This window comes from Danio rerio, chromosome 3, assembly GCF_049306965.1.
Source record: "Danio rerio strain Tuebingen ecotype United States chromosome 3, GRCz12tu, whole genome shotgun sequence".
Taxonomy (NCBI): domain Eukaryota; kingdom Metazoa; phylum Chordata; class Actinopteri; order Cypriniformes; family Danionidae; genus Danio; species Danio rerio.
In genome coordinates this window covers 12,656,217-12,672,884 of record NC_133178.1, presented here as the reverse complement: position 1 = coordinate 12,672,884, position 16,668 = coordinate 12,656,217, and the positions used below count along the sequence as shown (strand labels likewise).

Below are 16,668 nucleotides of genomic sequence, written 5' to 3'. Positions count from 1 at the left end.
ATGTAGAAATTAATAATTTTTTTAATAATTTGATCCTTTAATTCATTTGTAAAAATATATGTATTAATGAGCATCCTGTTTAGCCTATTGTTACAGCAAATAGGATTATAGTAAATTTATGATTTATTAATAACAAGATGAATAGATTAAATCATAAAAGAAAATTGCATTATAAAGTGTATTACGATTTCGTTTTTTTCTACCTCTATTTTATTTAATCTATTTTTTTAACGTTAATGGACTTTAAATCTTAATTTACATTATTTGTTACAATCTTTTACTTTATTAACAAATCGACTTACATGAAAAGTATTTGTATCAGTGCATGAAGCGGAAGGGAAATAACAGCAGTAGCGTCGTAATTTGTTTGGCATTATTGAAATGTAATGGCACTAAACTGCTATCTATATAAATATATTTTGCATTCTACATTGGACTGGAAAGAAAGCAATAGATGTAAAACATTTTGTGGGGAACTTATGTAATTCTTTTTAACCATATGTTCAAGTCTGATATACTGGGCTAAATGTGGACCAAATTCGACGGGCAAAACAAAGACCACGTCGATATTTGGTCTATGTTTAGACCAAATCCGACGGGCCAAACAACCACGTGGATATTTGGTCTATGTTTGGACAAACATGACTGTCTAGTGCCAAAGTGTAAGACCTCATTTGGTCAATATGTCTTCTCTGAAAAGGGAGCCAAACTGTGGAATGATTTACCGGTTAGCTTAAAATCAGAAAGTAATCTAAATATTCTTAGTAGGGCTCTTAAAAAGTGGTTAAAAACAAAACAGCAGTGTTTGCACAAATAGTCTACTGTTAGTTGGTTGGATCATGTCGCCTTTGCTTTTGCCTGCAGTCATTTTATGTAAAGAATTGTAATGTTGTGTATGTTTTATTATATTTCTATTTTGTCAGTTTTAAGCCTCCTGTGGACAGGTGTTGAAAATTAGCAAGTTTGCTAAAACACCTAAACAAATTAATTTGGTTGTCCAGTGTAATTGTGATGTCCATGCCAAATAAATAAATAAATAAATAAAACAAAATCTGACGGACAAAACAAAGACCACGTTGATAGTTGGTCTATGTTTGGACTAAATCCGACGTGCAAAACAACCACGTCGATATTTGGTCTATGTTTGGACCAAATCCGACGGACAAAACAAAGACCACGTCGATAGTTGGTCTATGTTTGGACCAAATACAGACCAATTTTCGACGTGGAAATTTGGGCTAAATCTATGATGGGCCGACTTGATTTAGCCCAAAAAACGATGTCGAAATGACGTCTCGTGCTGGGTGGGATGTCTCCCGTTTTGTATTTCTTTCGGAAACTCAATCTACCTACAAAAAAATAATAATAATAATAATAATTTCTTGTCAATGTTTGTCAAGTTGCCAGATCTTGTATGAAGCTCATACCCTCACAAATTGATGAAACATTCTAGTCTTGAAGCAGTTTTTACCTCAATCTGGCAACATTTGTTACAACCCAGTTTCGCCGTTTATTTTTGGTCAATTATTTTACGTTAATGCTATAGCCTAAATGCTAAATAAAATGAAATATATATAGTCAGCACTGTTTAGCAGGGCTTAACTGTGCTACACACCGTTAGCTTTCATATATAAACTCTAGCCTACGCTGTAAACTAAAATCTTGTTGCCATTAATGTTTTAGTTGAATCAAATAAACTAGTCATCTCAACTTACATCAGTCAAACAGACTAAAAATATGAAGTTAAACCTTGTATAAATACACAAGAGCTTTGTATAAATACCACAAAGTGTTTCATGCTAATGCTAAAGGCTGCTAAATATGTTATTCAGTGATTGTGAGATTTTTTGCTATCTCATTTTCAGATCTCCTCTTTTACATAACAACAAATCTACACCACAAAATATGGGCAAAACCGGTCCTGATCGGCACTGTCCTTACTGGAGACTGTTTAGTGTACACTGAGGGATAACAGACGTTCAACAGAGACAGAAATGCAGAGGTCAAAGCAGTGTATTTCACACACAAATGCTTCAAATGTCCATCCGTGAAATGTTTTAGGGTCAAAATACATTACAACAAAATAGGAAATGGTTACAATTAGTAAAAGAAGTACTGTCAGATTGTGCACACTGCATTACATAATTTTCAACAGTATAAACTGGTATAAATAAATATTGTAGTGCTAAACTAGCTACATTACAGCGATAATATAATTTATCTCATTCAGTTTACTCTGCAAGAGCTTGTATAAGTGCGTAAAAAAGCACAGACTGATTGTGGAGAGTCGGGTTACTTCTATTCTGATCAGATATAACCCAGCCAACAAAAATATGTTTCAATAACATTCCTAATAAGTTATGCAAACGTCATTTCCAAATGTTCTCTGCACCTTTTGGGTTTGTTTTGGTTATGCAAATGTTCAGGGAACATTCCACTTCATCATTTCACAAACATTATGGCAACATTACTTTGAATGTTAATAGAACAAACAGTGACGCTAAAAAAAAACATGTACAACGTACAGAAAATATGTTGCTTAAAGGAATTTTAAACACCACATAACATGAACGTTCTGTTCTCTTCGACCTTCTTGCTGTGAGGCGACAGTGCTAACCACTTAGCCACAATGCCTCCCCATATTACTTGAGGTTTTTTTTTTTTTGTTTAATAATATTATAGTGATTTTATAGTGATTTCTTTCATTTCCTTTTTGTTTGCTGAGTCAATACACTCAAAACATAATTTGTGCTGCTGCTTTTTTTAAAGTACTTATTTAAAATGAATCCAAACAAAACAAATATTGACTTGTGTTGTGACAACACAAAGGAATTCTGTGCAACTTAACCAGCAGGCAAAGGACGTCAACATGACATCAGATTGACATTGTTCCTCAACGTACAAATGAAAATCAGGTTGATGTCAGAACTCCACATCAGGTCGACGTCAATGTTCAACGTCCAACCTAAAATTGACAAATATCAATGTCTAGTGATGTTACAGCTTGACATTGTGTGGACGTTACAACTATGACGTCTATCAGACGTTGGATTTTGGTTGCATAAATGTCAATATTTGATGTCAATATGACGTTGGTTTAAGATGTTGGCTCAACGTTGAATTTTGGTCACTTTTTAACACAACCTAAAATCAACGTCTAATGATGTTACAGCTTAATGTTGTGTGGACGTTACCACTATGACGTCTATCAGACGTTGGTTTGTGGTTGCAGGAATGTCACTATTTGATGTCAATATGATGTTGGTTTAAGATGTTGTCTCGACGTTAAATATTGGTCACTCTAGACTGCAACCTAAAATCAATTAAATATCAATGCCTAATGATGTTACAGCTTGATGTTGTATGAACGTTACCACTATAGCGTCTATCAGACGTTGGTATTTGTTTGCCATAAATGAAGAATAAATGTCAGCATTTGATGTCATTTCCAACACAACCTACTGTAAAATCAAGCTGTAACATCATTAGTCGTTGACATTGGATTGAAGTTGTGTGGCCGTTACCACTATGACGTCTAACAGACGTTGGATTTTGATTGCCATACCTGACGAATAAATGTCAGTATTTGAAGTCAATATGACGTTGGTTTAAGATGTTGGCTTGATGTTGGGTTTTGGTCCAAACATCAACATCTTATAATATTACTGCTTGACGTTGTGTGGGCGTTACCACTATGACGTCTATCAGACGTTAGATTTTGGTTGCCATATCTGGAGAATAAGTGTCAGTATTTGATGTCAATATGACGTTGGTTTAAGATGTTGGCTCGACGTTGGATTTTGGTCACTTTTCAACACAACCTAAAATCAACCAAATATCAACGTCTAATGATATTACAGCTTGACATTGTGTGGACGTTACCACTATGACGTCTATCAGACGTTAGATTTTGGTTGCATAAATGTCACTATTTGATGTCAATATGATGTTGGTTTAAGATGTTGTCTCGACGTTGAATTTTGGTCACTCCAGACTGCAACCTAAAATCAATCAAATATCAATGTCTAATGATGTTACAGCTTGAAGTTGTATAAACGTTACCACTATAGCGTCTATCAGACGTTGGATTTTGGTTGCCATAAATGAAGAACAAATGTCAGCATTTGATGTCAATATGATGTTGGTTTAAGATGTTGGCTTGACATTGGATTTTGGTCACTTTCCAACACAACCTAACATCAAGCTGTAACATCATTAGTCGTTGATATTTGATTGAAGTTGTGTGGACGTTACGACTATGCCGTCTAACAGACGTTGGATTTTGACTGCCTTACCTGACGAATACGTCATAATTTGATGTCAATATGACGTTGTTTTAAGATGTTGGCACGACGTTGGGTTTTGGTCACTTTCCAACACAATCTAAAATTAACCAAATATCAACATCTTATAATATTACTGCTTGACGTTGTGTGGGCGTTACCACTATGACGTCTACCAGACGTTAGATTTTGGTTGCCATATCTGAAGAATAAGTGTCAGTATTTGATGTCAATATGACGTTGGTTTAAGATGTTGGCTCGATGTTGGATTTTGGTCACTTTTTAACACCATCTAAAATCAACCAAATATCAACGTCTAATGATATTACAGCTTGACGTTGTGTGGACGTTACCACTATGACGTCTATCAGACGTTGGAGTTTGGTTGCCATACCTGACAAATAAATGTCACTATTTGATGTCAATATGATGTTGGTTTAAGATGTTGTCTCGACGTTGAATTTTGGTCACTCTAGACTGCAGCCTAAAATCAATCAAATATCAACATCTAATGATGTTACAGCTTGACGTTGTATGAACGTTACCACTATAGCGTCTATCAGACGTTGGATTTTGGTTGCCATAAATGAATAATAATAATAATAAATGTTGGCTCGACGTTGGATTTTGGTCACTTTCCAACACAACCTAAAATCAAGCTGTAACATCATTAGTTGTTCCTATTTGATTGAAGTAGTGTGGGCGTTACGACTATGCCGTCTAACAGACGTTGGATTTTGACTGCCATAGGTGACGAATAAGTGTCAGTATTTGATGTCAATATGATGTTGTTTTAAGATGTTGGCTCGACGTTGGATTTTGGTCACTTTCCAACACAATCTAAAATCAACCAAAACATCAACATCTTATAATATTACTGCTTGACGTTGTGTGGGCGTTACTACTATGACGTCTATCAGACGTTAGATTTTGGTTGCCATATCTGAAGAATAAGTGTCACTATTTGATGTCAATATGACGTTGGTTTAAGATGTTGGCTCGACGTTGGATTTTGGTCACTTTTCAACACAACCTAAAATCAACCAAATATCAACGTCTAATGATATTACAGCTTGACGTTGTGTGGACGTTACCACTATGACGTCTATCAGACGTTGGAGTTTGGTTGCCATACCTGACAAATAAATGTCACTATTTGATGTCAATATGATGTTGGTTTAAGATGTTGTCTCGACGTTGAATTTTGGTCACTCTAGACTGCAGCCTAAAATCAATCAAATATCAACATCTAATGATGTTACAGCTTGACGTTGTATGAACGTTACCACTATAGCGTCTATCAGACGTTGGATTTTGGTTGCCATAAATGAATAATAATAATAATAAATGTTGGCTCGACGTTGGATTTGGGTCACTTTCCAACACAACCTAAAATCAAGCTGTAACATCATTAGTTGTTCCTATTTGATTGAAGTAGTGTGGGCGTTACGACTATGCCGTCTAACAGACGTTGGATTTTGACTGCCATAGGTGACGAATAAGTGTCAGTATTTGATGTCAATATGACGTTGTTTTAAGATGTTGGCTCGACGTTGGATTTTGGTCACTTTCCAACACAATCTAAAATCAACCAAAACATCAACATCTTATAATATTACTGCTTGACGTTGTGTGGGCGTTACTACTATGACGTCTATCAGACGTTAGATTTTGGTTGCCATATCTGAAGAATAAGTGTCACTATTTGATGTCAATATGACGTTGGTTTAAGATGTTGGCTCGACGTTGGATTTTGGTCACTTTTCAACACAACCTAAAATCAACCAAATATCAACGTCTAATGATATTACAGCTTGACGTTGTGTGGACGTTACCACTATGACGTCTATCAGACATTGGAGTTTGGTTGCCATACCTGACAAATAAATGTCACTATTTGATGTCAATATGACGTTGAATTTTGGTCACTCTAGACTGCAGCCTAAAATCAATCAAATATCAACGTCTAATGATGTTACAGCTTGACGTTGTATGAACGTTACCACTATAGCGTCTATCAGACGTTGGATTTTGGTTGCCATAAATGAATAATAATAATAATAAATGTTGGCTCGACGTTGGATTTTGGTCACTTTCCAACACAACCTAAAATCAAGCTGTAACATCATTAGTCGTTGATATTTGATTGAAGTCGTGTGGGCGTTACGACTATGCCGTCTAACAGACGTTGGATTTTGACTGCCATAGGTGACGAATAAGTGTAAGTATTTGATGTCAATATGACGGTGGTTTAAGATGTTGGCTCGACGTTGGATTTTGGTCACTTTTCAACACAACCTAAAATCAAATAATATCAACGTCTAATGATGTTACAGCTTGACGTTGTGTGGACGTTACCACTATGACGTCTATCAGACGTCAGAGTTTGGTTGCCATATCTGAAGAATAAGTGTCAGTATTTGATGTCAATATGATGTTGGTTTAAGATGTTGGCTCAACGCTGGATTTTTAGTCACACAACCTAAAACAACTAAATATCATTGGACGTCAAACTAACGTTCTCCTTAGACACTGGCTAGACTTTGCATTTTGGTCACCTGATGTCACAACCTGAATCTAACCAAATATTAACATCTCATGATGTTGTGTGCTTGCTGGGCAGCATTTTTACAGTGTAAATAACACAATTTGTATGGATTTTTCTGATTTATCTTAACCCATCTAAAATCTGCAATTAAAAAAAAAAACGTTTGTTCATAACATTGAAAGAACGTTGCCATAACATTAGATGAAGGTTTCCTGTTAGCTGGCATTAAAAGCATTCAATGAATGTTAAGTAATGCAGCAAAACAACCCCATACAGTGATATTTAACAACAAATTTATAAAATGCCCTCGAATGAAAACCCCACATAAAATTGGACAGAAATATGAAAGGTTGTCCTCACATACAAGCCATCGTCGCATGGTATAATCACAATAAACTGATATCAACCATACTGACCTTTATAAAAGTCTCATCCCAGGCCTCTGGGTGTGTGATTGTGTTTCTATTCAAGGTTTTCGCATTATAATAGTGTATCTGGTTTGAACATCTCTTTATGACAGGCAAAGAATGAGAGCTGAAGGTCGCCGAAAACATCGCTTCATCCCTTTATCACTGCACTGAATGTGAGGAATTCAAGAAGGTGCAGCGTTTGTTATCGTGTTCTTGTCACTTAAAACAATTCAAAGCAGCCGGGACAGGGTTACGAGTTCATGAAACTGAACCCGTGACATTTGCCTTTCCACCGCAAAGCCACATTCAAGTTCAAGTTGTCCTCACGTTTTCATTTTTTAACCAAGTACATGTATGCATTAAAAAAAGAGAAATCTCATCTTGGGTTTCCTGATGCATTGAAATGAAAGCCATTATGGACATTTAAAGGGGAACTATCATGCTTTCTGTGTGTGTGTGTGTGTGTGTGTGTTAAGTTTCAACTCAAAATACCAATCAAACAATGTTTTTAAAGCTGCTCCTTTAACGCTCTGATCCTAATTGTTTCATTTTGGTGACTGTCGCTTTAAATTCAAATGAGTTTGCTCTTTTTCAAAAGAGGGAGGAGCTACAAATGCCTGTGTGTCAGCATTAGTGGCAGGTTCAACAACAGGACTACTGTCCTATGCTAATGAGGGACAGATCGTCACTACTGGGCGGGGCTTTCTCCTCTGTTGGCACGTACAACTAGCACTGAGAATGTCAATCAAAGTGTTTCTGCAGACTGTTTTAATCTAGTGTGATAATAAAAATGTAATTAATACATCTTTACCATTAGAGTTTGGTTATTTTCACAGACTTGCCACACAACTGTGTTTAAACCCCTTATAAAAGGGATTTTTGCATAATAGGTCCCCTTTAAAAAGCTTGTGAATGTAGTTTCACGTAGAAAAATTTCCTTTAGTGTCTGAATGAAGTCAATTCTCCAGAAATGGAAGCTGTTATTTTGTTGCTCGTCCTGATGACAGCGAAATGGAGCGTATGAGTTGTTTGCGTTGATCTTTTGGGCATCTGCGTAGAACAAAGTCATAGTTGGCTGATGTAGACATGGCGTAAAAGACGTTGGCCTTTTCGGGGATAAGCAACTCTACAACAACAACAACAACAAAAATATACATTAGGATTGTGCAGCGTGTATTCTGGAAATGCAGGCACATTTTACTCTCCAAGATTAAACTTACATTTTTTTTAAACAAAAGCTTTAATGAAACTGTAAGAGCCTTTTTTTGTATTGTAATTCTGTGTTTGACCTCTAGAGTTCTGAATAACATATCCGCTTGTTGAGTGGGACGTCATGCGAAGTGGCTTCCGGCTTTTATCAAACTGTATGGGGAGGCTCATCAAATGATAATAATAAACATTTACAAAGCGATGTAATACTTTAAAACAGGGGTGCCCAAATTTGGTCCTGGAGGGCCGGTGTCCTGCATATTTTAGTTCCAACCCCAACTAAACACACATGAACCAGCTAATCAAGCTCTTTCTAGGTGTACTAGAAACTTCCAGGCAGGTGTGTTGAAGGAAGTTGGAGCTAAACTATGCAGGACACCGGTTCTCCAGGACTGAGTTTGGTCACCCCTGCTTTAGAATGATCGCAATATATATTTCCATGCCTAATATCAGATGGCCAGAAAGTGATTAATTTTTTATAGATATATATTGTTAAATGAATGGTGTCTGTGACTGTTATGTACAACATGATTCTATATCAAATTCCCTTTAATAAGTGATATGACTAAAAAGTGGTCATAAATTACAATTTTCTCAATTCAAATGAGTAGCGGATTGGACCCGGAAACAGTATTTTATATGTCACGACTTAACAAGTGGATATGTTGGCAAAATGGGAAGAGAAGACATTCACAAAACATATTTTGACCATGACCGTGGTAAAGCAGCATGGAAAATCTTATGTGGTTCATGACTGCATGATAAAGTGTATGAATTGTGAGTTGAAAATGGAACTGTACGAACTGTATGATAAATAAACATTGAAAAGCAGTATTATGGAGGACGACCTTTAATGTTTGGACTTACCATGTCGGAAACACCCCATTGCACCTCAAGTGACATTATTATTGGTAAAACCAATAATTAGTATTATTAATATTAGTCATTACAGAAACAGTTTTGAATAATAATACAACATATATAAAGATATATCTAAATAATGTATGTTTGTATATGTATTTAGGGATGTTATGTCTTGAAAATGTTAACAAAGCTTTATAGATCATTGGCCCATGAACTTTGCTTGTTGTCAAACTATTTCATATCTGCAACAAGAGGGGATTCAATCATAACTAGATGTTATAACAGCTTTTGTAACATTATTTATTAATATTTGGAACTTTTTGGACTCTCAGAAGTTATAGAAATTTAAAATGTAAAACAGGAAATACGTCAGGAATGTTGTCATTGTTTACATCCCTCAAAATGGTTTATACTGTAGCTATCTTTTGACTGTCTCCATCTCCTGAATATTGCATTCAACTTTTATTATTATGAAATTACACTGAAGTTTAATTTTCATCTTTGATTGTGTTTGTATTTGCATAAAATATCAATTTTTTGTGAATATTTGTAATTTCATTTGTAAAAAATACATGGGTAACACTTTATTTTGATGGGCCATTTGAGAATTAGTAGACTGTCTGCTTAATATCTGCTGATACTGCTCCTTCAACAGACATTTATCTGACTATATGAAACTTTGCAAGTACATGTCAACTTACACAAACCCCAACCCTAACCTAAAAGTCTACTTATAATCTAATGAGAATTAGTTGCAGTGTAATTTAAATTTAACAAATGGATCATCAAAATAAAGTGTGAGCAATACATTTTGTGTATGTCTCTCATTCTGGTCAACTCTGTTACATCGGTTATAAAAAGGCATAACAACCCTTAAAGGACTTTTAGAAAAAGCATGTGACTTGCTCCAAGTGATGTCATTTTCTCTAGTGGGAAACTTGGGAAGTCATTGCAGTGTGTAATCAGTCTTCTCTCATTCATTTGTTTATTTGTTTATTAACAGATTAATTATGTGCCAAATTTTAGTGAATTTTTTATTCACTTCTTAAAAACAGTCATATTAAAAATAGTATGAATATAATAATAATAATAGTATAATATGAAAATACATACAATTCTGTTTCAGTCATGCCATTTGGTATCTGGATTAAGCTAAAGCACAAAATGGTGATAAATGTCAAATCTGTTACCATCAACTCTGTTAGTGTTCTAAAAGGTTTAACAATAAGTTAAACACCAGTAACAGAATCAAATGTTTCCTATTTAACCATGTTGCATCATTTTACGTTAATGGATTCCGTTTACTGTACATATAGTGTATAAACTGTATACAGTTCTTGCATGTCATTCCAGTTCCAGGAAAATGAAAGGAAAACAGCCTGAATGGAAAGGTCTGGAATGTACCCGCAACTCTAGAATGAGTCATATAAACGCTCACTTTTAATCCATAGTTTTCATATACAGTTGAAGTCAGAATTATTAGCCCTCCTGAATTATTAGCCCCCCTGTATATTATCCACCAATTTCTGTTTAACAGAAAGACAATTTTTTCAGCACATTTCTAAACATAAGTTTTAATAACTCATTTCTAATAACTGATTTGTTTTATCTTTGCCATGATGACAGTAAATAACATTTGACTAGATATTTTTCAAGATACTATTATTCAGCTTAAAGTGACCTTTAGAGGCTTAACTAGGTTAATTAGGCAAGTTATTGTATAACGACGGTTTGTTTTGTAGACAATTGGAATAAATATAGCTTAAGGGGGCTAATAATATTGACCTTCAAATATTTTTTACAAAAATTAAAAACTGCTTTTATACTAGCCGAAATAAAACAAATAAGACTTTCTCCAAAAGATTAAATATTATAGGAAATACTGTGAAAAAATTCCTTGCTCTGTTAAACATCATTTGGGAAAAAATGTAATTAAATCACAGGAGGGCTAGTAATATTGACAGTAAATACTTTATAAATGCTTGTTAATAAATAGTATAAGTAGGTGAGTTGGTAAAGATAAATTGTCCTGCTTTGAATCAGTATTCAGTACCTCTGCCTTGGGCCAGAATTTGTATGAGGGTGAAATCCTGCTCATCGACATCCTCCAGGTTGTGTTTTTGCAGCGCTCTCTGGATCACCTGTGCCGTCTTATCCTGACTGGTCAACTGCACAACATATCATAAAATAAAATAAAAAGAAGAAGGAAATAAGAATTAAAGTAAGATAATAAGAATAGACTGCACGGTGGCGCAGTGGGTAGCACAATCGCCTCACAGCAAGAAGGTTGGTTCGAGCTCCAGCTGGGTCAGTTGGCATTTCTGACCAGAGTTTGCATGTTCTTGCATGTGTTAGCGTGGGTTTCCCCTGAGCTCATAAGATTCTCGAGCCCGGGGCTACCTCTTGGTTGCAAGGCAAGAGGGGAGTTTGAGCTCAGGTATATCTCGAGAACTCCCCTTCTTAAGAGATAACTACTTATAGGAGCATGTCTATGGTGCCGATTTGGATTAGTCAATTAACTTAAGTTTAGTGCTTAATTTGTGAATTGCGAGGTCCTGGAACTGATCAAGGTGACGGATCCGGCATGTTACCTGAGGATGTAGAGGTGTCGTGCACTGAAAGTGGGGAGCGGGGAGAGAGGGTGGGGGGATGCGTTGCATAGGATGGCGTAGGCGTGTCACGGATGAAAGTAAAAACGGTTGGGGAGTCGCAGTAAAAAGTTAAAGTGAACAGTGGACAGGGGAGGAGGGAGGTTGAGGAGGGCGATCGGTAAAATGAGGTGCCCTGCTTAAGTTGCATGTTTTTGGACAGTGGGAGGAAACCGGGGAACCCGCTGAAAACCCATGTGAGCACAGGGAGAATGTGTAAACTCCGCACAGAAACGTCGGCTGGCTTGGTAAGGACTAGAACCAGTGACGTTCTTGCTGTGAGGCAACAGTGCTAACCACTGGGCCACCGTGCCACCCATCTAGGAAAGGAGGAGGAGTAGGGGTGGAAGGAGGGATTCTTCAAAATGAAGATGGCTGTTATATGAAACTTAGGGTATTTATAGTGGCTTAGGAATCGTCTGATTGGTGAATCATGACTTGAATAAATGTAGGACCAGCCGCAAGCAATCTTAAGCACGTGATCCTCTCAAAATTAGTTTAATAAATTTTTTTTTTGTGGATATTCTGTGGAAGAGGGTGTGTATGTTTACTTAAAGAACTGGTTTTGAATGGTGTGTGTGTGTGTGTGTGTGTGTGTGTGTGTGTGTGTGTGTGTGTGTGTGTGTGTGTGTGTGTGTGTGTGTGTGTGTGTGTGTGTGTGTGTGTGTGTGTGTGGATTTCAGCAGATGTGTCTCCTAGATCATCATTTAAATAATTATACTTCTTAAGTAACAAAATCAATATTTAAAAGCTCTGAATGAAAGTTTTAAATAAATTAATTTACACAAAAAACTTTTTTAATAACAATACAGTGTATTAAAAGTTTTACAAAAATATTTGGATAATTAAAGGCGTAACACTGTATTATGCTTTTTTTGTATGTGCTATAAAACAAAGGCCCCTTTTTCCACTGCATGAAAATAAACAGCTTAGCTTAGCATGCTTTACATTGCATCATTTTGCTTTTCCTCTGCAGTTTAATATCGCTTTGAAATGGGTGGGATTACAGACATATAGTATAGTATAGTATAGTATAGTATAGTATAGTATAGTATAGTATAGTATAGTATAGTAGGTTATAGTATAGTATAGTATAGTAGGTTATAGTATAGTAGGTTATAGTATAGTATAGTATAGTAGGTTATAGTTTAGTATAGTATAGTATAGTATAGTAGGTTATAGTATAGTAGGTTATAGTATAGTATAGTATAGTAGGTTATAGTATAGTAGGTTATAGTATAGTATAGTATAGTAGGTTATAGTTTAGTATAGTATAGTATAGTATAGTAGGTTATAGTATAGTATAGTAGGTTATAGTATAGTCTAGTCTAGTCTAGTATAGTATAGTATAGTATAGTATAGTATAGTATAGTATAGTATAGTATACAATATAGTAAGAATTTTGATGGCAGGCAGATCACGCTACAGGCACATGCTCCAGAAATTTCATAATATGCAAGTGTTGCGTGTGGCGTTCACTCCTGCCCTTAATAATTACTTCCAATTGATCTTGTTTGTCTTTTTCAGTTTTCTATTGGTTGATCTGGTGGCGTCAGGCCTTTAAAAGAAACACAAGCGGACTTCTACCGGTCCCTCATTCCTCCACGCCACCACAGTTGTTGACGGCTTTATTGTTGTGTTCTCCTTTATGCTTTCATTTTGATATTTGTTTGGAGTGGGGAGCTCCAACCTGCCTTCTGTTTGGTTGTTCTTTATTATGTTTTTGGGCTCCCCATCTCTTGTCAATTTGGATTGTTTTGCTGGTTATGTTATGTTAAGAAATAATTTAGCTGGAGCACTTTGGCCGTTGTTTATTTATGTTACGTTGTCTTTCTGTCACGAGTCATATTTAAGTTAGGGACCGTAGCAGCAAGAGAAAAAAAACAATTAGATTTTATTTAAATATTTAATAGTTATTAGCTATTTGGTAAGATAATTTACTACAGAAGCAACACAATTACATTTTCAAGCAGATTCAACCACTTTATCCAAACTCTAAGCACTTTTCAAGCCTTGAATACATTAGATTAAAACCACACTTTTTCCACATTGAAAAAATGCTGAGTTTTTTTTACTTTTAATTCCAAATATCTAAAACTTCTTAAATCAAGAAGCATTTTGCAGACAAGTAAAAAATCTAGTCTTGTTTTGAGAAATAGGTCGAAATTAAGGGAACTTTTCCTTAAAACAAGCTAAATAATCAGCGAATGGGGTGAGCAAAATAATTAACTTAAATTTTTCAAATATTATTAACATGTTTTACTTGTGAAGTGCTTTAAAATCTGCATTTTTTATTCAATGTTTATGTAATCTCGATTGAAAAACAAAGAGAGGGTGGGACATACAGTAGCTCCTCCCCATTTAGAAAAACAGCCAATAGCGTTTTGTTTGATCACAGCTTTGCCAGTGAGAGTGGTTGAGCTCAAGCGCATCAAATGAAAACAAATGTGAAGCGTCTTGAAGGGGTGGAGCATGTCAGATACTAGAGAGCACTTGATTGGTCAGAGGATTTGATGAGAAACTGAAGTATGAGGTGACGTGGAAGTGACAAACTGCAAGCTTTGGATCTTTATATCAGTTTATAGTTTCTAAATGCAAATTTTGTCACTGTTTTTAAGCACACTAGCTTATAGATATTCTCAAAACAATCTGAAACTGAAATAAGCCTCCACATTTTTTGTTTTAGTTTCACGGGACCCATTTAAATGTGTGCAAAATTCAAGTTCTTACCAGTATGCTCTTGTACATGTTGCCATTGTTGCAGAACTCCACGCTGACCCTGATGATGCAGGAGTCGTCCACCTGTCGGTTGTAGAAAGGCAGGGTGGTCATGGAGAACGAGCGTTTATGAGACGAGACGTGCTGAGGGTCTGATGAAGCTGAAGATGATGAGGGAGAAGGTTGGCTCAGACTGAGGTCCTGCTGAGAGCTGAAGGACGAACTGGACATGATGGAGGAATCTGGAGTGTAAGATGATGGAAAAGCCTCAGTCGAGCTCTGACCGCAGCTAGAATGAGACTAGAGGTGGAAAAAAGAGTCTCATTTAGAGCCAGACATTTTAGTATCAAAAGCCCCTTTAAGCTATTGATTGTCTACAGAACAAACTATCGTTAGATAATGGTTTCCCTGATTACCCCAACTTTCCTAATTAACCTAGTTAAGCCTTTAAATGTCACTTTAAGCTGAATACTAGTATCTAAAATACCTAGTCAAATATTATTTACTGCCATCATGGCAAAGATAAAATAAGTCAGTTATTAGAAATGAGTTATTAAAACTATAATGTTCATAAATGTGTTAAAATCTCTTAGTTAAACAGAAATTGGGGCAAAAATATACATGGGGGGGCTAATAATTCAGGAGGGCTAATAATTCTGACTTCAATTGTACATGCATGAATACAATAAAATATCATTGAAGGGTTAGTTCACACAGAAATTGTTCAGTTTAACTAAAGAGAACTGTTTTTAGACATTTTTTTACCAGTGCATATTAGAAAAAGTACCATGTTTAATATTTGTGCTTAACGTTTGGCTTAAGAAAAATCAAATATGTAATCATTCATTTGATTATATCTTATTGACTATGATGTATTGTATGTGTGTACTATTTACAAGAGTTGTACAATTTTTTTAAAAATTGAATGGACCCTTTTTACAAGTCTGTTATGACGCGTTTAACGGTCATCAGCATCTTAAATGCTTTAAAGTTTTTACTATTTTTATTTTTAAAAAACATCTGAACATTTATATGAATGTATGTATTATATCATCTTAGCTTCAATTTACAAAAAAACGAATAACTGCTTGTGCGAGGGGTTTCTAATGCAGCGTCTATGGGATTTAAGGGGAAAATTGTTTGTTGCACTCGCCCATTGACTCCCATTTTCCCAACAATGACGACTTCCGCTACTGAGAAACCTGGAAATGTGAAAGGGTCTATTGTTAATTTTCTTACGACTACAGACACAAATTAGGTTTATAGCTAACTCTGGCACAACATGTCAACATTGTCTCTTAATGAATACATATATAAATAAATAAATAAATAAATAAATAAATAAATGTAATTTAAATAAAAAAAAATTTAATTAAGTTTAATTTAAATATAAAATATAATATTTTTTTCTAATTACAATTTAATTGTACTTTACTTTACTTTACTTTAATTTATATTTATATTTAATAATATATATATAAATAAATAATTTAATTTAATTAAATAAAACTTAAATGAATGCAATTTAATTTAATGTAATTTTAACAAATACATCATAAAATTAAATAAATATTAAATAAAATAAATAAATAAATAAATGTAATTTAATTTAATTAAAATATAAAATAAAATTTTATTTACTAATTCCAATTTATTCTATTTTTATTTGCTTTCATTTAATTTATATTTAATTAAATTTATGTAAAAAAATAATTAAATTAAATTAAATAAAACTTAAATAAGGCAACTCAGTGGGGCAGTAGGTAGTGCTGTCACCTCACAGCAAGTAGGTCGCTGGTTCGAGCCTTGGCTGAGTCAGTTGGCGTTTCTGTGTGTGTTCTCCCTGCGTTCGCTAGGGTTTCCAAGACATGCGGTAGAGGTGAATTGGACAGGCTAAAATGTCAGTAGTGTATGAGTGTGATTGAGTGTGTCCGGATGTTTCCCAGAGATGGGTTGCAGCTGAAATGCATCCGCTGCATAAAACATAT

General features: G+C 35.1%; 1 protein-coding gene across 3 annotated transcripts in view; it reads right to left on the bottom strand.

The window, feature by feature from the left end:
• Window positions 1-1,995: 1,995 nt before the first annotated feature.
• Window positions 1,996-16,668, bottom strand: part of LOC101884125 (ral guanine nucleotide dissociation stimulator-like 1) — a 47,164-nt gene continuing 32,491 nt past the window's right edge. Inside the window, exons 15-19 of one of the 3 annotated variants that reach the window (XR_012400874.1) lie at window positions 14,693-14,980; window positions 11,368-11,482; window positions 6,678-8,367; window positions 4,002-4,839; window positions 1,996-3,313 (exon numbers count right to left, since the gene is read on the bottom strand). Coding sequence is in view for 1 of the 3 variants with exons in the window: in XM_073944199.1 (XP_073800300.1) it covers window positions 8,222-8,367; window positions 11,368-11,482; window positions 14,693-14,980 (549 nt within the window). In the remaining 2 variants the exon portion in view is untranslated. Of the gene's footprint in view, window positions 8,368-11,367; window positions 11,483-14,692; window positions 14,981-16,668 lie in introns of all 3 variants that reach the window. The other 2 variants (XR_012400873.1, XM_073944199.1) reach the window with 2 other exon arrangements.